At 45.7% G+C, this 22,709-nt stretch overlaps 1 protein-coding gene across 4 annotated transcripts in view; it reads right to left on the reverse strand.

Annotated features, from left to right (window-relative positions):
- The window catches only part of LOXL2 (lysyl oxidase like 2), an 89,074-nt gene that overhangs the window by 22,475 nt on the left and 43,890 nt on the right, over window positions 1–22,709 (reverse strand). For all 4 annotated transcript variants that reach the window (XM_045005519.1, XM_045005520.1, XM_045005521.1 and 1 more), the window contains 3 exons: window positions 17,971–18,182; window positions 8,389–8,611; window positions 2,124–2,307 (listed from right to left, as the gene is read on the reverse strand). In XM_045005519.1, coding sequence (XP_044861454.1) covers window positions 2,124–2,307; window positions 8,389–8,611; window positions 17,971–18,182 — 619 coding nt within the window. The remainder of the gene's footprint in view (window positions 1–2,123; window positions 2,308–8,388; window positions 8,612–17,970; window positions 18,183–22,709) is intronic.

Consider the following 22,709-nt stretch of genomic DNA (forward strand, 5'->3'; position numbering starts at 1 on the left):
GGGGTCTGGAGCCGGCCCTGATCTCTACACGGCAATCAGAGGTGTAACGGCAGCATGTGTAGATGTACCTGAGTGAGCTTTGATCTCGCTCGCTGGAATAACAATAGCAGTAGCAGTGAAGCAATTGCAGCCTGGGCCAGTCGCCCAAGTAAAGAGCCAGGATTCCAGATGGGTTTGTACAGCCCATGGTGCTGTGGCTTCACTTCACTCTGTGGGGCATATGGGATTAAGAGCTATCACCCGTTACACCATATGAAATGCAGCCACATCAGTCTCTTATCCTACTGCAATAAGCAGAGATGACTTTCTGGAGAGGACACTTATCAAGATTTATTGATCCTAGAGAGAAATTTTTGCCAAGAGAGCTTGGGGACTCAGTGTGGAATTTCACTGGGAATGAACAGCCACTGCTAAGAGTTTCCAGGTTTTGGGCGTGTAGCATGACAGAGCAGGACACTCTCCCCTACCATGTTGCAGTAACATTTTATGCATGAACATAATGCTTCTTTGTACCCACAGTCAAATCCACATCGGCAGCACTCTGCATCCTACCACCCGTCTCCTTGGCAATTTGTTCAGTAAGGGCACATGTAAAGCTTTTCACATTCTGGCTATTTCTCATATGTGTGTAATTCATTTTCCCTTTCTGTCACCAAACCAAAAGTCTGGAGGAGTTTCAATTATTCATTTGGTTTTACAGTGCAACTTTTGTTTGGTGGTAGTTTTCTTTAGATTTGACGCTAGCCATATGAGAGCAAGGCCTAGGGAATATAAAGGCAGGCCTGGGAGATGGTTGTCTGGATTTTGAGGTAACTAAAGCCTGGGATCTCAATCATCCCCACATGCAGGAAATCCAAACCCTGATCTGGTTCCAGACTGTACAAATAGCCCCTATAGTTACAACCACAGTTGCCAACTTTCATGCGGTAAATAAGCACCCCAACTTCCACAATAAGCCAAAAATCAAGCTAATCTCATTTCAAAACAAGGCCAAAACAAGCCACTCCCTTAGAATCCTAACACTCTGTGTGACTAGATCTCCCCAGCCTGCCGTCTGGAACTGTGATGGGCCTGCTGTGCACCCCTCACTCCCCCCCTCCCTTACCCCTTGCCCCTGCTTGCTGGGAGTCGATCAAAAAGAAGAAGCAACAAGGTACAACATGCAACAAGCTACAAGCCAAAACTAGCCAACAAGCAACTCACAAGCCAATTAAGCCAAAAACAAGCCCAATTTCTGCATTTTTTCCCACGGGTTTGGCATGTCTGGTTACAACAGGCTGAACCAAGACTCCAGATCTGAGTTTTACGGTTTTTGAAGCCAGGATCCAGACCCATATTTTGCAGCTGGAGCCAAGCTTTAGTAGTGAATGGTACCAGGATATTTACCCTAGTGAGTAGAGAGAGATTTTTCATTCTTTAATTCTTAACAACCAGAGTAAGTAACAGCTGCAACAGCTGTCCAAGGGAACAGGTAAAGTTGCAATTCTGCTCCCCAATTCAACCAGCTCGACTGCTGAGCACTTGGAACAAGAGCTTTGTAATGGAATGGTTTTCTGTCAAAAAGTCAGTTTTGTCAAAATCAAAACATTTTACGGGAATGTGTTGATTCTGATTTTTCTCATTTAATTTCAGTAAGAAAATTTCCTTTTGGCTATTAACATCTTAACTATAATACATATTATATAACTGTAACAAACAATTTATATTGTATTAAATAATTTGATATATGTAGCTATGACAAATATATTCAACATTCAAAAGGTCAAAAGGAAATGTTTCTACCTTATCAAAATACAATTATTTGACCAAAGTATTTTTTTTAAGTGAATTTTCATTCTGTGGGAAATTTCCGCTTTTTGTTCTGGTTCAGAAGGAATTTTTTTTATTATTATTTCCTGCAGAATGAAAATCCCAGTTTCCGACCAGCTCTTCCTGCAACTCAGTGACTTCCAACGACCCCATACTAATGATTTCAATGGGAATTGTGGGTCTCAGGATCTGGCCCATAACATTACTGAAGTTCAGAAGACAGCTGAATTTCTCTTTCCTGTTCATCTAATTTCACATCCCTTGGGAGTTCTCTGAAGGCAGTCAGAGCTGATGGTCCATTACGTTCTCATTACCTTGCCCAAGCCTTGCGCCTGTTATAGCCTCCTGGGCGCTCCCGAAACCCAGCTCTCGGCAGACCACACTGGCCGAAATCAGGTTCCATTGGTCGTCGCAAACAGTTCCCCATTCCCCATTCTTCAGCACTTCCACTCTGCCTTCTCCAATCTTGGCCCCGCCTTTCAGCCTGACCAATGGCTGCTGTAATACAAAAACCCAGGTGCAACGTCACTCTTTATGAATGCAAAAGTAGCAATTATTTACAATTCAAACTTTTGGCCTTGGTATAGCCATGCTGCTTAGCAACTTGCTAATAAACTTGACCGCCTGGGCCCAGATTTCCAGAAGCGACCAGCATGAGAACCTTAATGGGACTTGATTTTCATACAATATACACAAAAGCTGAGGCACACGCAATCACTGGTCACTTCTGAAACTACAGAGCACTAGCCTAATGAGCCCCTAATAACAGAACCACTGCAACAGGAGCAACAAGAATGATTAAAGGTCTTGACCTATGAAGGAAGGCTGAAAGAATTGGGTTTGTTTAGTTTGGAAAAGAGAAGACAGAGGGAACATGATAGCAGTTTTCAGGTATCTAAAAGGGTGTCATAAGGAGGAGAGAGAAAACGTTCATCTTAGCCTCTAAGGATAGAACAAGAAGCAATGGGCTTAAACTGCAGCAAGGGAGGTTTAGGTTGGACATTAGGAAAAAGTTCCTGTCAGGGTGGTTAAACACTGGAATAAATTGCTTAGGGAGGTTGTGGAATCTCCATCTCTGGAGATATTTAAGAGAAGGTTAGATAAACGTCTATCAGGGATGGTCTAGACAGTATTTGGTCCTGCCATGAGGGCAAGGGACTGGACTCGGTGACCTCTCAAGGTCCCTTCCAGTCCTAGAATCTATGAAAAACAGGACTTCTCTCTGGACTCCCACTACAGCTCCTCTAAAAAAAGATACCATTCCAGATGGGCAGTCTACAGCAGGCAGCAGCCCAGGACTGCCAGGCATAAGGAGACCCTGTGTGGTTACACTTACTCCAAGAGGGAGATGGTGGAAGGAGGGGGGAGGAGAGAAATCCCCTTAAATGTATATTTTCATGCCTCAGGAAAGGACTGGTTCCAAGAAATGGCTAAGGTTCACGATGCACACGTATGGGTCTTCTCTTCCTAGTTCATGCATAGGGATGGGGAATACAATAGGGTGGAATATGTGCTACAATCTTATTCTCTGCTGTTCTGGTGCATGGGTTTGGGAGCAAAGAGGGCGTAGGCACAAACCACCCTAGGCACATACAGTTGGGAGACAGGATGCTGTTATAACATACAGGAACAGGCTTGGTGGCTCACAAACCAACCCTCACACCACGTCCCCAAGGGGGTGCAGTCGGAAGCTTGGGACCAGTATCTATTCCCCCAGCCAGCTAGCATGCTGGTTAGCCACAGCAGCGTGTGCACGAGCACGTTGCAGTTGCCCAGAAGTAGGGTTGCCAATTTTGGTTTGGATGTATTCCTGGAAGTTTCATCACGACATCATCTGTAACTGAAGATTCATCTTTGTTCTGGGGCTCCAGCACAATCCTGGAGGGTTGGCTGCCTTCCCCAGAAGGACGGCAAAGAATGTCAACCAGACAGTGAATGGGCCTGCCTGTGGAATCCTGGCCTGGCAGCCAGGATTCCTGTGGCAGTGGGTGCACCGGGAGCAGCCCATCCTGTGCCAGTCAAGGCAGGATTTGGCCTGCGTGCTGCAGACAGACACAAGGAGAGTCAGAGTGAAATGAAAAACACATTCCTCAAATATACTCAGAGACAATAAACTGGTGCTGCTTCACTGAAGTCAATGGAGCTTCAGCAATTTACACCAGAGGAGGATTTGGTCTGGTGATCCTATTTGGATAAGAACATGGGGCCCCAAATCCCAGCGTGAACATCAGCTTTCATAAGATCTGTAAAAAAATATGTTAAACAAACCAAATACCATTGCATCATCCAAGTACACCGTGTCCATGCTTTCCCATAAGGCTGAGGAAATTGTCCCTTCCAAAAAGCTACAGATTAAGTAACTATTAATAGTGGAATAAATGCAGCCTTTTTACAAGTTGCATGGTAACATGCTGTCCCAGAACACTGATCCCAGCTGATAATACCTTAAAACTATGCTGGGTCTATCCTTCAATCCTTATGAGCTCTGATCCTGCCCTCACTGAGGCCGATGGGAGTTTTGCCCTAGGATCTTGACCAAAGAGAATAATTTATTCTTTTAATCCTACACAAGAATGCTGAAGGTGCCTTTTGAGATAGTTGTAATTATATGTTTACTTGCTGCATGTTATTCAGTCACTAGAGGTCTCCGCTGTTCCAAACAGGTGAAAATCAGGTGAGAAAGCTGGAGCTCAAGCTAAGTAGAAGCCTGTTTGTCTGTAGATGTAATTGTTTCTTTAAATGCTGCCTGTTTAAAACAGACTATGATTAACACAAGAATCTCATGTTCAGAAAAAGATTATAACACTCTACCTATAGCACTTCACAGGGATGTTGTGAGGCTCGATTGATTAGGTCTCCAAAGTGCTTTGAGATTCCCCAGTTGAAGAACTGTATTTTAAAAGTATATGATCATATAGAAACCCACAGTAGCTCACCTGCCTCACACTTACAGAAGGAAAAAAAGATCACAATTCCCCAAGAATACATTTGCTTTGAGTCCCTGCAATTTCATGAAAACAGACCATCTGTTCCATACAGTAGCCCAAGAGGCATTCCACCACTGTCTGGTGGGTGTCTCAGTAACCAGTTGCTGAGGTTTAAGGGCACAGAAATATTTAACTCAACAGAAGATAACACCCAATATAATTATAGCATGCAGTGCAAAAGACATATCTGCAATCCTGAACCAGGGTTAAATAAAAGCCAATAAAAGCTGCCCAAGACAGCACAATGTCAGTCAAATACCTTTGGCTTTGAAACTGTAACTGCACGTCAGCATAGGGACATCACACCATAGCCATGATTACATAGAACTTATATCACTGAAGAATTACCATATACAGTTAAATGCCAAGGAAAGAGAAGAATGGTCTTGTGGTTAAGACACTAGACTGGGAGTCAGGAGATCTGGGTATTATTCCTGGCTCTGCCACAGACTCCCTGTGTGACCTTGGGTAAGCCACGGCAGCTCTGTGCCTCGGTTTCCCCATCTGCAAAATGAGAATTAATAATAATACTTCCCTACTCACAGGGGAGTTCTGAAAAGAACTGTTCATGATTGAGGTGCACAGATACTGTGGTGATGGCACCCAGTCAGAACCATTTTCACAGTTCTGATGACACTTTTCACTGAATTCTAAATGAAAACCAAGTTGGTTGGTTGTGACGCTGAATACATTAGAGATCGTGAGGCGCTCACATACCAGGGTAATAGGGGGCACAGAAAGTACCTTGGTTAGTTTTTTGACCTTTTTTTAAACTTTGATTTAAAAAAAGGGAGGACACTTTCATGAAAACAACATCCCATTTTTCAATTCACCCTATGAGCTAGTGATGCAGGAGACAGAATGAGACTGGGAATGGGATATGGAGTCTTTTATGGCTGGGTTGCTGGTTCATCCAGACCAGGATAGCTTTAAAGTTTTATTTTTAAACTCAGCACTGGGAGGATTAAAAACTTTTCCAGCTCTACCCATTACCTTCCAAGTAGAGAGAGAAGCGGCTGGGGTTGCAGCTGGAGAATGTGCTACCGCTTGGGAGAGCTGGCCATAAATAAGTCAACAGTACGTGATTTGAGTGAGGCCTGAGAACCTCCAGTGTTTATAATTGGAGGTGCATACAGTCCTCGAGGCTGGGCTCAGCTGAAGGACATCCAGAGCCCGCATGAATGCTTAAAGAAATAATTGGCGATTTGAATGGCTCAGAAGAGTAGTCATGGTTTACAGAGCCTTTCATCTCTGAGGCCCAGATCCTGTAAACACTTGACCACACGCGTGAATAACTTCAGGCATGTCAATGGCCCAACCAAGATCAAGGCCCTGTTGTTGCAGACCCTGAACAGACACATAGTAAGAGACATTCCCTTCTTTACAGACCATATGATCTAAGCAGACAAGATGGATGAAGGGTGGGAGGGGAACAGAAGCACAGAGAGGGGAAGTAACCTGCCAAAGCTTACAGTAAGTCAGTGGCAGGGATGGGAACTGAATCCATGTCTCCTGACACCCATTTTAGTGACCTATTGACTAGGCCACAGTGTTTTATGTAGAAAACCCAGACTCAAGTCACTAGCTTGAATCTATCACAGCTTAGTAGTGACCAACTGCCTTTCCCACCTCATGACTCTTTGGTGACCTTTGTGAAGCAAGTTTTGTCTTTGTCCTGGTGTCCACCTCACCAAACCCACCACTGTACTCGCTGTCCTACTTGTAAGCAGCCTCAGCAGAGAGGCCAAAAAGAGTGACTGGAGTTCTGTCCCCAGGGCCCACTCTCCTGGCTCCGGGTGAGACAGGTTGGTAGGGCATCATGCTACCTGTGCTGAGCCTGTCCGGGGTGGGAGTGGGTGTAAATCACAAGTCTTATTCTCCATGGGTGGGGTCAATTTGACACATTTCCCCAGAACTAAATCCCCTTAAAATCCAAACAAGCCCTCGTGCTAGGATCTTCTGTCACTTAACGGTATTTGTCAGTAGAAGATAATCCAATATCTTGGCTATTTTGTATCTACAATATCTATAGTGAGAGACGAACCAGCAGAGTCTAAGTAACTGCGAATCAGCAAGCCCCACAGCAGCCAGGCAATTGTTCAACTGGCTTCAACAGAACAACTCAAAACAACGCTGTGACATATGTATTTTCTTCCTACTTGCTTATTGCCTTGCCAACTTTGGCGCTAAATGAATCCCACAACATCTTGAGCCAAGCATCCCAAGTTAGAACGGCAGGGAGGTTGGAGGATGGACGCCCAACGCAACCTATGTGCTGGGACGCTCGTTGTCAAGAGAACTCTGCTGGTGGAGGGGAAGGGAATTAAGAACCGCAAGGCAGGTGGTTTTGTTTTTAAGGCATTGGGAGTGGGACTCAGCGGGTTTGGGTTCCATTTCTACATCTGCCACTGACGCCATCAGGGGAATGGCTTAGGCACAGCTGCACTGCAATCCCAGGGTTTGATTGCAGCTTGTGTAGGCATAACAAGCTAGCAGTGTGGGCGAGTGGTTCAAATTACCCAGGATTCTAGGTGGGCTTATACAGCCTGCACTGGAGCCTGTGCTGCCTAGCTTCACTGTTCTGATCTAGCTAGATTAAAGCTAGCTTGGATATATCTACACAAGCTGCAATCACACACAGTTATTGCAATGTAGACATACCCTTTGTCTCACTGCACCTCAGTTCCCAGTCTTCTCTCACCCTTTGGCTGTCTTGTCTATTTTGATCCTGCAACTAGCTCCATGCGGAGCCAGGCTGAAATCAATAGAGGAGTACTTATGCAGAACAATTTACTGACTGGAGCTTTCAATTGTAAGCTCCCCTAAGCAGGGTTCTCTCTTATTATGTGTACGTACAGAGCCTAGCACAATGCAGTCCTGATGTGGGGAGGGGCCTCAAAACATTATTATAATGCAAGTGATAAATACATAAATTATTATTAGAAATGGTAAAAAACAGGAAATAAATTACATCTCCCCCCAAAAAACTATTTTTTCCCCTGATCAGAATTGCATAGGAATTCAAAAACATTCTGATCAGTGCTATAGTTGGTTGAAAAACAAGGACAAAGTTGTCAAAACTCTTCCCCTCCCCCCTTTTTGTTTTAATTTTTGGCTGAAATTTGAAACTGATGAAATTTTTCATGGACATTTCAAAACAAACTAATTTCATCCAGCTCTACCACCACCACAAATTATTCTGAATGCATGCAGCGTAATTTACCGTCAGTAACACACAAACATTTTTGTCCTAACACAGTACAGCCCTGATCCTGCAAAGATTTACTCATATGCTTAAACTTTACTCATGGTGAACAGCTCCACTAAGTGGATGGACCACTCAGTAGATAAAGCTGTGCCCATGGGTGAGTCTTTACAGGATTGGAGCCTGTCTTGTGTTAGGATAAAAATGTTTCTAATGGTAAACTACACTGCATTCATTTAGAATAATTTGTCTTCTTGGAGCTGGATTAAATTAGTTTGATTTTTGAAATCTCCACATCTCCGATAGCTGATCGTATTTATGCAGTATAAACACACAACCATAAAATCAAAACTCTTTCCAGTGGGGTGGCTGGAGCGGTCTCCTTACCTCCTGCCTGAAGGCTTTTCGGAAGCCACTGTTGCTGCTGGGAGCAAAGGCACGTCCAGGGATGCAGCTCACCACGGCAGGCATCCCGTTTTCACAGGTGATATTCTTCTCTGCATCCACGCTGAGATGGTTGCCCAGTTTGCAGCTGGAGATGTGAGCTTCGTTGCCAGTGCAGTCCATGGAGTAAGCCCAATAATTTTGCTTCCTCTTGCTGGCAAACATCCTGAAAGAAAAAGGAAATCAGACAGCTAGTGAAATCATTCAAAACCACTCAAAGGAAATCATTCTGTGCACCGCCAGCCTGTGGAACTCCCTGCCACAAGAAGTTGAGACAAATACTGCAGCTAGAACTTTAGAAGAACCCTGGATTAATTGAAGACTACTGCTAAATTTCTAGCAAACGGATTAGTACAGACATTTTCCTATCTTCCTCATATCTTATCTGCTTCCTGAAGCTGAGAGCAGGGTGATACAGGTTTTATCTACACTCAGAAGTTGCACTGGTTTAACTACATTTAAAAAAAATTCATTTAATCAAGTTAAGATTGACTGGCCACAGATCCATTTGCTTGTGTAATGACCCTTTGTTTAGTTTGTCACCAAGGACTGATCTCAGGTCTGAAGTTCAGACCTCTGCCACTTGAGTGAAAGGACAGTCCATGAGCTAGGAGCAATAGCAGGAGACTATCCTCTCTCTGGATTAGCCACCCAAAGGGACACAGACACACTTGTGCAATTCTACTTGCACCACATGCTGCACAGGCATAAACTGACACTTTGCACAAAATGCAGGGACTTTTTTTTTTGGCATATGCGAATTGATGCAGTGCAAATAAAGCTGGTGCATTGTTGCAGGCCCTGTGAAAATGTGGCCCTTGACATAACTGTTATCCCAGCAAATTAGCGGGGGGGGGGGGGAGGGGGGAGGGGAGAGGAAAAGAATGACAAACTGAGGATAAAGCGAGGGCTCTCCAACGCTTCTCAGAGCTGCAGTGTTAACAGCCTCGAGCCTGAGGAGAACTTCCGAGAGTCAGAGCGACTCCCCTCGTGACACGTTTACATGAGAGGAGATTGGCAGGAGATTCCACATCTTGCACCCAAACTGGATCACTCAGCGGGAATGACTCCAGCGACTGGGGAGTGGAGGAGAGAAACCTGTTCAACTTCCAACCAAAACCACAAGGCTATCTTACGGCTGCATCTGAGCTGGAATGGAATGGTAGGGTAGGGGATGGATGGCATCTACCACTACCAGAGGAGAGATTCTGCAAATTAAGTTAATCAAAATCCAAAGGAGCCAAAACACGACTGTAATCCTGAAGTGTCTTTACAAGAGCCCACATGTGCCACTATTCTGGCGTGAGTAGCAAAGGAGTGATAGTGATCCGAAAGGTAGCTAGGAGAGTGTAATTAAGGTGGACAAAACGCTAAGAAATGAAGCTAAGATTTTGATTAATTGTACCATTGATAAAGGAAAGCCAAAATGGGGGGAGGGCATCTGAACAGTTCAGGGAGCTGGTAGAGAAAGTCTTTTTCCGCTAGCTAGGTTGTTGGTGTCAATTCAGCCTAGACTGGAAGTGACTGCAAGCTGTTCCCATCTGATGACCATTCAGAGGGGCCATGTGAAATAGGATCTCAGTCCGTTTCCCAATGGGCAGCTTTTCAAAAGGACAGAATCCACCATTCAACAGTTGGTTCTAATTGCCCGTCCTTGTCAGTCTCAGCAGAGGTATCTAGGCTGCAATGGCTCCTGGATACGGAGCTGTAACCTTCCAGCGGGAGTCCATCATCACGGAGCCATGCAGGGGAAACTTGTCGGTCTTGTGAATAAAGGCCTTCAAGGCTGTCAAACCAAAAATAAAATCTTTCCCCACCACTAAATTTACCCCCCAAACCAACAGACAATTTAAAAGTCAAACTGATAGAAACCCAGGACAAAATCACTGAAGCTTTGTTTTGTTTTCGGAGGCAGGGGTGATGGCAAAACTTTGAAATTTCATTGAAATTACAAAAATTAAACCAATCTTTCGAACAGCTCTATTCCACCATCCATCTCCACCCCCAGCTAAGTCTCCCTGGCACAAGCATAAAAGGGAGTCACCAGCTACAGCACAAAAGTAACAAAGTCAACATCCCGTTTAGAAACGAACACGCACAGCAGGCAGATAAGGAAACACAGCTGATGGGTTTGGACCAGCCATTTCTTAACAGGAACATCCCGTTCCACTTTCCACTGAAGCCTGGGATTGAAAGGCAGCAAGAGTTGGGTGCCTCACTCCTTTAGGTGTCTGAAAATCCCAGCAGAAGTGACCCCGAAGTTAATAATTGATCACTTTGGAATACAAACAAGGGGCCAGATTCTGTTGTCAGTCATACCAGGGTAAAATCAATAATAAAACTGACTTCAGTGAATATTGACATTACTCCAGATTTACATCAGTGTAATGGAGATCAGAATATGGCCCTACATTGAGACATTTATACTCATGAGAGCTGGCTGTTCGGGATTCAGTTTTTTTGTTCATTAGAAAAATACAAGCATTATAAGCATTTACACTGGAAACCCTTGACCCACCACACACATGCAAAGAGTTACATGAATTTTGCAAGCAGGCAAGGGACGTGGGTCTGCCTTATAATAGCAAATGAAGGGCTGTCTTCTTATAGCAAATAATGATCTCATCCCAAGGAATTTCTTGAGGTATTTACATCTGGCTGGCATTAATAGCCCTTGGTAAACTGGTTATTAATACCCAGGAAATGCCCTGGGTCTCTTGTCAGCTCACCTCCCTTGACAGATTCTGGATTTTCAAAGCTTGTAGACTACAGTTTACTTTAGAGTTCCCTAGGCTACCCAACAGGTTATTGAAGACTATTGGCACTGATGATACAGAAAGGACCCTATCCAAACCTCACTGGCGTAAATCAGGAGTAACTCTACCAAAGCCAAAGGGGTATGAATAAAGACTCAGGTCCTGAGAGTTTAAGAGACAGAATCAACTGAGTGTGTTTTAATGGGTCGTTAACAACTGATCGTCACCATCCATTGAACTGTCCCTCTGTCTGCTTTAATGGAAACACCACAAGAGCCCCATCATCAGTCTGAGGGAAGGTTCAAGATTTAGCTAAGAGAAACCCAGCTTTGGTAGGAATGATGTGAGGGGCCAGGGGCCACGTAAACAGCTTTCATTACAGAAGAGCATAAACGAGTGGCTACAGCCAGCCAAAGTCACTGGGGAAAATTCCTCCATGGTATAATGAACTGAACCAATGATTTTGGCCACCTGCTGTAGGTAAGCATGGAGCATCATCGGGAATTTAGGGGGAGCTAATCCTGTCCTTAGATGGATTAACAGGAAAAAAAAGATCAATCAAATACTCTCCCTTCTGATTCAGTGGGCCTGAGACACCGGTTTCTGGCTGTGCTGAAAGACAGCATCTTCACACCGACTAACTTTCCCCCTGGGGCAGGCATCTGAACAATTTAGCAAGTATCCTTTCTCCAGCCTTGTGGCACCTTAGACTGTGGCTACACTTAGCACTTCAAAGCGCTGCCGCGGTAGCGCTGCCGCGGCAGCGCTTTGAAGCGCTAAGTGTAGTCAAAGCGCCAGCGCTGGGAGAGAGCTCTCCCAGCGCTGTCCGTACTCCACCTCCCTGTGGGGAATAACGGACAGCGCTGGGAGCCGCGCTCCCAGCACTGGGGCTTTGACCACACTGGCGCTTTGCAGCGCCGCAATTTGCAGCGCTGGAGAGGGTGTGTTTTCACACCCTGCTGCAGCGCTGCAAATTTGTAAGTGTAGCCAAGCCCTTAGAGACTCAAATTTATTTGAGCATAAGCTTTCATGGGCTACAGCCCACTTCATTGGATGCATGGAATGGAACATATAGTGAGGAGATATATATACATACAGAGAACATGAAAAGGTGGGAGTTGCCCAACCAACATTGAATCTATTTCCCCCATGTTAAGTATCTTGCCAAACTAACTGTCTTAAATGGGCTCTCTTGATTACCACTACAGAAGTTTTTTTTTCTCCTGCTGACAACAGTTCATCTTAATTAATTAGCCTCTTAGAGTTGGTTGGGCAACTCCCACCTTTTCATGTTCTCTGTATGTACATATATCTCCTCACTATATGTTCCATTCTATGCATCTGATGAAGTGAGCTGTAGCCCACGAAAGCTCATGCTTAAATAAATTTGTTAGTCTCTAAGGTGCCACAAGTACTCCTGTTCTTTTTGCGGATACAGACTAACACGGCTGCTACTCTGAAACTTCTCCAGCCTTGTGCAGCAGGGCAGAGGAGCTGCCAGATCTGTTGCCTTCTGCCTAATGGGGATCTTGCTTTCCCAGTAAAAACCTGCAGAGGTTTATTCTCCAGACAGGGGTGCAATGCATTGCCCCGTAAATTCAAATACAGATGTATGATCTTATGATTTTAAGGCTGAGGGCAGCTCTCAGCAATAGATGAGAAAGGAATGGTTTGATGTGAATACAGGTCAGAAAGGCAGGAACTCCTGAGTTCTATTCCCAGCTCTTATACTCTCTTGACCATCTTGGATTGAGCTCCTGCTCACTCCAGTGAGAGTTGCAGAGGTTCAGGATATCTGACCTCAATTTGCCCATCTGTAAAATGGAACTAATACTGCTCCCCTTCCACCACCAGAGCTGGGGTTTGGGAGATGAATTTATGAAAGCTCTTAAATAAATAGCTTTGAAGGAGCAATGGGAGCATGGAAAATGCATTGAGGTTTGTTTTGTTTCTTAAAAGAAATTGTGCCATCAAACGGAGAAGCTAAGTTATACTGAGGAATAAAGCTTTGGCAGCAAGAAGATGATGAGCTAAGTTGTTTTCTTTCAAGCAGGATCCATCTGCAAATTATTTCACCTCCCACCATGGGGCAGAAGCAAAGCCGAATATCTGCTAGCTCAGCCCACCAAGCTGCAGTTAGCAGGAAAGGGGATGACTGTGGGTATGGAAGAGGGTGTTCGCAACCCCTTACCTGCAGCATTATGAAATCTGGTTACCCGGTTGTGGGATAACAGTGTGAAAGGTTCCACTCGCAGGAAAAGGCTATTTACAAATTATGCCGTGTGAAGCCTGAGACATGAGAAAAACGTTACAGGGCTTGATACTCACGTGGGAAAGAGGCTCATTCCACATGACCAGGGAAGGATGAAATCTTTCCTTCCTCAAACCACTATGCAATAGCACTAGACAGTGGGCGGAATAAGCTACAGAATGGAGGATGAGCCCTGGATTTGCAGGATATGACAGATGACCTAGATTCCTGAGCAGGACTTTAGTCTCTGCTTCGGTCACTCTACCACTGAAGACACCAGCCCTGATTTTACACAGGACCATGGGGCAGACCCGTTGGAGTTTTACTAAGTCCTGGCAGGCCACTATTTAATACAGCTTTGCCCCAATAAGGAGTCTTAATGCATTAAATGCTGGGTTCCAGTAACTTTGGGCACACACGCAATGCCACAGGAAGGGAAACCATTCTTTTAGAGGTGACAATCCAATGAAGCTGCCAGTCTGACAGATCTGTACTTAGGAAAGTACAAACACAATTCAAACTTCTCCTCCCTTTGGCACAATCACACCCCAGGCTGTTCCAACACTGTGGAAAATATTCAACACATTTTCCAAAGATCTTTATTTGGGTATCAACAGCTCAGATATCAGTTCTCCCTTTTACCTGTAGCTGGGCCTGGCACATAGATACAAGGGGGAGACTGCAGCGGAATAGGCACCAGGTTCTCTGCCACTGACTTACTGCATGATATTAGAAAAGTCACTTAGAGGCTGGTATTTAGAGTATCCACCACTCAGACTGTGGTCCCGGGGAGCTGCACATACCCAGTGCCTCTGAAAATCAGGCTCAATCTTGGTGCCTTATTTTTCTCTCATCTGTAAGATTGGGTTAATAATGCTGTATTATTTATTTTTATATGCACTAGAAATATGCAAAAATCCCTGATCTGAATATCCTAATCCACACACACATATACTCATTAAATATATATTTGTACACACAGAGCACACTTTATCTCATCCATAACTGCGCACCTGAACACATCCTACGCACAAGATTCAGCTTACAATACTTAAAGGTAAATAACCCAATCCTTAATAGAGAAAATACGGAAAGATACTGCATGTACCTACTAGAAACACGACTCCCACCTTGGATAGACCAAAGGCATCTTGGTGGACATGATGCACACAGAATCATAGAAATGTAGGGCTGAAAGGGACCTCAAGAGGTCATCTAATCCAGCAGTTCTCAAACTGTGGGTCGGGACCTCAAAGTGGGTTGCAACCCTGTTTTAATGGGGTCTCCAGGGCTGGCGTTAGACTGGGTGGAGCCGGGGCCAAAGCCGAAGTCTGAGTCCCACTGCCTGGGGTTGAAGTCAAAGCTCAAGTTTCACCTCCCAGGGCCAAACCCTGAGCCTCACCACCCAGGGGTCAGGCTTCGGCTTCAGCCCTGGGGTGGCGGGGCTCAGGCGACAAGCCTGCTACCCGGGGATGAAGCTCTTGGGCTCTTGCTTTGGTCCCCCGCCCAGGGTGGCAGGGCTCGGGTGGGCTCAGGCTTCGCTCTCCGCTCCTGGAGTCGTGTCGTTGTGTTGTCAGAAGGGAATCGCGGTGCAACAAAGTTTGAGAATCCCTGCTCTAAGTCCATCCCCCTGTGCTGAGAAAGCATTAAGTATAACTAGCCCATCCCTGACAGGTGCTTGTCTAACCCGTTCTTAAAAACCTCCAGTGATGGGGATTCCACACGCTCTCTAGGTAACCTGTTCCAGTGCTTAACTATCCTTTAGTTAGGAAAAACTTTCCAATATCTAGCCTAAATCTCCCTGGCACATGCACTGTCGTGGGCTGAAGGAAAGTTGCCAAGCCATCATTTATTAAGTACAATTGCTTCCAACCATTAAAATGATACCATCCTTCTTGGAAACACCTCTAAGTGCCGAGCAGGAAGGATCTGCTTTGTCTTATTAGAGCGAATTGATTATGTGGTTCTGATGTGCAGTGCAGGAGCACAACAGTGTCTCTCTAGCTCAGGAGAGAAAACGGGCATGGATGGAAACACGTTCCTCTACTCCAATAGTCCAGAACAAAACACGAGACCACCTCGTAGCAATTACTACTTCACCGCTTGTATCCCTTAGACGCTGGAAAACAAAACTCTAGTTTGGGCATTTTATTTGTGCTGCTTTACAGTATTCTAGCCCCAGGACCTTTTCAACCGATCGTCTTCATCTTACTAATGAGAAACATGAAGCGCAGCCAGTCAGCTCCAACAGAAACCTAGAGAAACAGCCCGCCTGTGAGCTAAAGGAACAAGCGGAAAAACAACAACTATTGCTTCTTACAAATAAAATTCTCCCCCACCAGCTTAGTCCCTGGTCCAGCTCCATAGATCAGACTTGAGGGAGAAACTGGATGATTTCTTAGCATAAGCTATTTTGCAGCTGCCTTGTTGTAAGCTGTAAAGAGCAAAATGTGTTTATGTTACTAGCTGGAGACAAAAAGAAATCTGCAGCATGCTAACTCGCAGAGGGACAGTCAGAATTCCTGCTAATTTTATTCTGCATGCAGCCAAAAGGACACTGAGGCTTTCCCCCAAGGACCATAGAATCAAAAGAAGATTAGGGTTGGAAGAGACCTCAGGAGGTCATCTAGTCCAACCCCCTGCTCAAAGCAGGATCAACGCCAACTAAATCATCCCAGCCAGGGCTTTGTCAAGCCGGGCCCTAAAAACCTCTAAGGATGGAGATTCCACCACCGACCTAGTGCTGTCTACACCGGGAGTTTAGACCGGCATAGTTACATCTTTCCAGAGGTGTGGATTTCACACCCCTGACAGACCTAGCTATGATGAAGTAAGTTTCCAGTGTAGACCAGGCCTGTGTGGAGCTCCTTTTGAAGCTGGACATTTCTACTGGGGATTGGGAGAAACTTGTGACTATATATGGCTAAGAGCTCTAATCATCTCAACAAATGGGGTATTGTCTACACACACTGCTGCTGACGTTGTGTCTCCAGTACACATGGCTTAGTGAATCCAGGCCCCGTGCTGTAAGCCAAGTGGTGAACTCTTGACACCCACCGGTACTGAGAGTTGTCCCATTACTTTCATAGAATCATAGAATATCACAGTTGGAAGGGACCTCAGGAGACCATCTAATCCAACCCCCTGCTCAAAGCAGGACCAATCCCCAACTAAATCATCCCAGCCAGGGCTTTGTCAAGACTGACCTTAAAAACCTCTAAGGAAGGAGATTCCACCACCTCCCTAGATAACCCATTCCAGTGCTTCACCACCCTCCTAGTGAAATAGTGTTTCCTAATATCCAACCTAGACCTCCCCCACTGCAACTTGAGACCATTGCTCCTTGTTCTGTCATCTGCCACCACTGAGAACAGTCTCTATCCTCTTTGGAACCCCCCCTTCACTCTTCTGCAGACTAAATAACCCCCGTTCTCTTCCCTCATTTTATGCCCTCCGTGGATATTGCAAGACAGTGCACTATGGAGTAGAAGTAAAGCACTGTTTACAGTAGGGACATTTGACCAACGTGCCACCATTGCTAACATCATTTCAGATCCACGGGCAGCAGCCATGTTGGGAGCCGTAGTGCAGACAGGCTGCCGACATTTCAAGCAGTGTGTCATCTAACCCTGTTCACAGCAGGGCTAATTGACTTGGTGCTTAATACAGTGAAGGTAGTTGACAGCCCAGCTACTGAAGAGCTCCCAAGGCTGCTAACTCCAGCGGAGCTGAACAGTGGGAGAATTATTGGAAAATTTCTTCAAGGCAGACAGCTCCTGAGCAGCAACTGACTCACAATCCTTAAATTCAGTGAGTTGGCAGCCAGACACCCAGGAACTACGGGAGGGTGAGCCCAGGTGAGAGGCAAATACCGGAGAAGTTTGGTAAACCCTGGGTAAACATTTCGTCCGAGCTGTGAAACCCTGAATTCTATGCAGTCGTGTGAATAAGGAATCTTGTGTTATGAGACAAAATAAGGACCTGTCTTACTGCAATTCCAATCGGTTAAAACTGCTGTCGTGGCATGCACTGGTCCTGATCATGCAACTGGATCTATGCAGACAGCCCTCTATGCCTGCTCAGGCTCTCTTTGAAACTGATGGGCCTCCACGAAGATTTAAGTGCAGGACTCAGACTGTAGATATATACATATGTTACACACACAGAGCCCACGCCAGTAGAACGAATGAAAGAATAAATATTAGGACTATCTAGTAGTTGGAAATAGAAAGACATAGTGAACCAAGCCCATCTTTTTGTCTGACTTTAAACAGATACTACATTTTATCTCCTCCAAAATGTTAGGCTCAAACTGGCCTCATGCACCCCTGGTTACAAAAGGAAGTGCCCGACATTTAAAATATTTACACAGAAGTAAAATCTGATCCACAGGAATGAAGCAACTGGCCGAGGTTTGCCCACTTCTAGGTCTTTGCTATAATTTGAAATTTGCATTTTTTAACAAGGCCCGAGTGTTCGGGAAACACAACCAAGGCTTATAAAAAGCTCCCCTCTTACTTGTAGACCTTGGCGTTGTATTTCCTCTCGCCCGGAAATCCAAACATGCCGCAGACAACTCGGGAATTCTTCGCAGTCCAGTGTTTGTCACAGATCTGCTTCCAGTTCCCTCCGTCTTTCACCTCCACGTAACCCTCTGTAACAGGCACACGCCTGCGGTAGGTAGCAAGAATAGCTCGGATCCTTATGTCCTCCACCTGGATGTTCATGTTCTAAGGGTAAAAAGGGTATTTTAGGGATGCATTGTAGCAAGGTAACAGGTTCGAATGGTTAGATCAGGGAACTGGAAGTCAGGGCACCTGGGTTCTCCACCTGACTTGTTTTACAACTGAATAAACTGACACAGGGAAGACAAGGTGGCTTATGCAAAGTCAGCACATGGAGTCCAGGAGGTCCCGTTCCCAGCTCCCCTACTGACCTTCTGAGCAACCGTGGGCAAGTCACTTCATCTTTCAGTGTCTGTTTCTCCAGCTTACAAAAGCAATGATCCTGTACATTGGTAGGTAAAGTACCTTAATATGCCCTGACAAAAAACATATTATATATGAATGCAAAAAGTATTATGGCCAGACAGGCGGACCTTTACAAATAGGACATTTCTGGAGTTTCTAAAAAGATCCTTCACATGAGATATTTTTGTTGTTTAAATAATATTTTTATTTTAGTCTATTTCATTTAACATCACCACCCTTTGTTACAGGAGAGCCATATTTTTATTTTCAGTTTTCAGCTTGCTTAAAACGTCCTCTCCACTGAGCACCAGGGGAAACCTTACAAACGTGTGCACAATTGAAGATCCAACTGCAATGGGTCTCCCGCCCACTCTGTGCTTGCCAGCTACGGCTGCGTCTTTCCATACTGTGTGGCAGCATTTAGCATGCTGTAATGGGGAAAAGTGGCTACTGTCTTTGCATTTTAGGCGTGACTTGTTTTGTGTCTTAACTCACATAGCAGGGACTGAGCTAGGCTGATTTACACCAGCTGAGGATCTGGCCTCAGAAGCATAAAAGTGAGCTGGGCCTGAAGTTCATATCATCACAGCAATGTATTTGTGCATCACTTTCCTCACCATGGACCCCAGTACTACAGTACCCAGGGGCTCTGACAAGCTACTACTCTGGTTGCTAGCCCACCACATCTACATTACTACTGTTACCCATGCTAACTAGACTGTAACATGTGCTAGTGTTAATCACACCTTCAACTGCAGTGTAGACATACCCACAGTGACTTGCCCAGGGTCACACACAGGAGGTCCTTAGCCCGATAGGGAATTGAACCCAGATGTTTCAAATCCCAAGCTAGCATGCAAGTCCCTGGGTTATCCTTCCTCCCTCCTTTCATCCTCCAAGAGCAGAAGTTTTAAAAAGCGGGTCTCTCCAATTGCTGTTTGTGGGTACTTGCTGTTTGCTCAGACTGGATTTCTCCTTTAGATGAAATGCACTTGGGACAGGAGATGAGTCTCAGCTGCCACATGGATTTTGCATTTTGAGCGTATGTGAGAGCAGGAATACAGAACTCTCAGAAATTCAAGCCCTGAGCTCAGGCTGACTGGAAAAAGAAAATCTGCTGTGGCAAGCAATTAAAAAGCTAATGCAAGTTTCCATGAAGCTTCCAGAAGTCCTTTTTCTTGTCAACAGTATAAAGAGTACATGGTTCCCAATGGTTACATCACAGCTGTGGAATTCTCCCCCTCCTCTCCCCAAGTTTAATCACTTAAAAGTGAACAAAGCCCAGCACTTTAAAGGAACATGTGCTGCTTTGATCCACTGCGATCAATTAAAAAATACAAGTTGCTAGAGGCAGGAAAGGTCACATTTAGATTCAGAGTTGCCTAGAAATAGAATCAGCACATCTGCCCTGGATAGGAAGGATCCAGAAAGGCTGCATTTGGTTATGTGATCGCCGTGTGCAACTTGCTAAATAGACAGGCCGCAGGCCAGATCCTCACCTGCTGCAAACAGACGTTGCTCCACCAAAGTCAATCAGCTGAGGCTCTGGCCTCGTGTATTTAGAGGAGGGGACTCAGCTCAAATCCCTGCACTCTCTCATGGACTCTGCTACTGACTCACTCAGTAACCTTGGGCAACTCACTTAGACTGTATTTTTTCAAGCATCCATTCATTTTGATTGACTGGCTTGACACATGCCTAGGTATTGATCTGATAGAGGTGTTGACCTCTTGGTGCTCACATTAACTTTAACTGCAGTTGTGGGTGCTTAACATTCAACCGTAGCGTGTCTCAAAGGGGGCACCCAAAACCAGAGGTCACTTGAAAATTTGGCCTACACCTCTCGTTATTTATGCAGTGTATTATAGTAGCACCAAGGAACCCAGATCGTGGCGCAGGACCCCATTATGCTAGGTACTGTACAGCTACAGAACAAAACACAGTCCCTGCTCCAAATTGCTTATCTTCTGCCTTGGACAGTGTGAGCAGTAGTGTAGCTGGGGGCCGGGGGAGGGACGAGGGAGCGGCTGCTCTCCCGCTGAGCACAAGTGGCGCCTTTTCAATTTCTTGGCACCTTTTTAATTTTTATTCACCTGGTGGCACTTTTACTGACGGGGCAGCACTCCGGGTCTTCAACAGCACTTCAGCGACGGGTCCTTCACTCGCTCGGGTGTGTTCGGCGGCACCAAAGGACCTGCCGCTGAAATGCCGCCGAAGTGAAGGACCTGCCGCCTAACTGCTGCTAGGTCATGAAAACAAACCTAGTAGTAGAAAACCCTGAAGAGTTTAACATCTAAACAGAGAAGTCAGACAAAAAGTGAGAGCAAGCGAATGTTATTAACCCTGTTTAGTAGATGGGAAACTGAGGCAGAGACCAAACAGCTTGTCCAAGAGAATCTGTGGCAGAGCCACGGAACTGAACCCAGACCTCGAGGCCCAGGCCAGTGGCTTCACAAGACAACCCTTTCTCTAGCCAGCAGCTATATGCCACTTACCCCTTTAGAGCTAAACCATTCGCTCTGTGAACTGTGTTTTTTCAAAGGACAAATGTGTGTGTTAGAAAAACCAAAAAGGGGCTGAGAGCATCCTAACACAGAAAAGCTGCAAACACCCTGTGCCTCACTGGGGCGTACCAGGGATTTCCAACATCAGAGCAACAGGCAAAGCAGGAAGCCAGCAATTTCCCATTGGAGACTTTCCCAAGTTACCCAAACAAAACCCCAAGAGAAGGAATTGCAATCTTAGGAAGGTTATTTAAGAAAATAAAATCTACTGGCCCAAGTTCCACTTCTGTAGTTAGTCAGGCAGCTGCTAGGCAAAATGCAAGATAACATCGGTTCCCGGACAGTGCTGACGTCCCAGGGAGTGGGTTAGTGGTCTAGGAAGTGAGAAAAGAACAGGAGTACTTGTGGCACCTAAGGCCTGATCTACACTACGAGTTTAGGTCAAATTTAGCAGCATTAAATCGAATTAACCCTGCACCCGTCCACACAACGAAGCCATTTTTGTCAACATAGGGCTCTTAAAATCCATTTCTGTACTCCTCCCTGATGAGGGGAGTAGCGCTGAAATCAACACTGCCGGTTCAAATTAGGGTTAGTGTGGATGCAATTCAACTGTATTGGCCTCCGGGAGCTATCCCACAGTGCACCATTGTGACCGTTCTGGACAGCAATCTGAACTCGGATGCACTGGCCAGGTAGACAGGAAAAGCCCCGCGAACTTTTGAATTTAATTTCCTTTTTGCCCAGTGTGAAGAGCTGATCAGCACAGGTAACCAGGCAGAGCTCATCAGCACTGTGACCATGCAGTCCCAGAATTGAAAAAGAGCTCCAGCATGGACCGTACGGGAGGTACTAGGTCTGATCGCTGTATGGGGAGACAAAGCCGTGCTATCCGAACTCTGTTCCAAAAGACGGAATGCCAAAACACCTACCCCAGCCCACCCCTTGCTCCCATAGCTCATGAAGCCTGGACAGTAGTAAGGAGCAGTCCAACTATAGGCTGAACAAGTGCAGAATGGTGGTTCACTCTACTTCCCTGTAAGCCAACCGCCCTCCCCTCCCCCCTTGATCTCTGCTTGAAGAGGCAATAAAGTCAGTGTTGTTTCAAATTCATGCATTCTTTATTACTTCATCACACAAATGGGGGGATAACTGCCACAGTAGCCCAGGAGGGGAGGAGGGAAGCAACAGGTGGGGTTGTTGCAGGGGCACCCCCTAGAATGGCATGCAGCTCATCATTTCTGCGGGATGTCTGGGGCTCTGACCCGGAGTGGCCGCTTGCATATCTGGTTCTTCAGCAGGCTTGCCTGATATTCTAGGCAGCACCGAATCTCCATTAGACAAAACTTGAAGAGAATGACCTGGGGAGTCATTCCCATTTTTGTCTAGGTGCCCCTGACCGATCTCACGGAGGCCGGCCAGGAGCATCCATGACAGCAGCAGATGGTACAGTATGACTGGTAAGGGCAACTTGCAAAAGGCAAGGAGCTGCAGCTGCTGCTGTGTAGCACTGCAGTACCGCGTCTGTCAGCAGCATTCAGTAGACATACGATGACAGTGAAAAAAGGCTAAACGGGCTCCATGCTTGCCGTGCTATGGTGTCTGCTCGGGCAATCCAGGGAAAAGGGCATAAAATGATTGTCTGCCGTTGCTTTCATGGAGTGGGAGTTGACTGACTACATTTACCCATAACCACCCGCGACAAATTTTTGGCCCCATCAGGCATTGGGAGCTCAACCAGAATTCCAATGGGCAGCGGGGACTGTGGGAACTGTGGGATAGC

The sequence above is a fragment of the Mauremys mutica genome, chromosome 2 (assembly GCF_020497125.1).
Source record: "Mauremys mutica isolate MM-2020 ecotype Southern chromosome 2, ASM2049712v1, whole genome shotgun sequence".
NCBI lineage: Eukaryota > Metazoa > Chordata > Testudines > Geoemydidae > Mauremys > Mauremys mutica.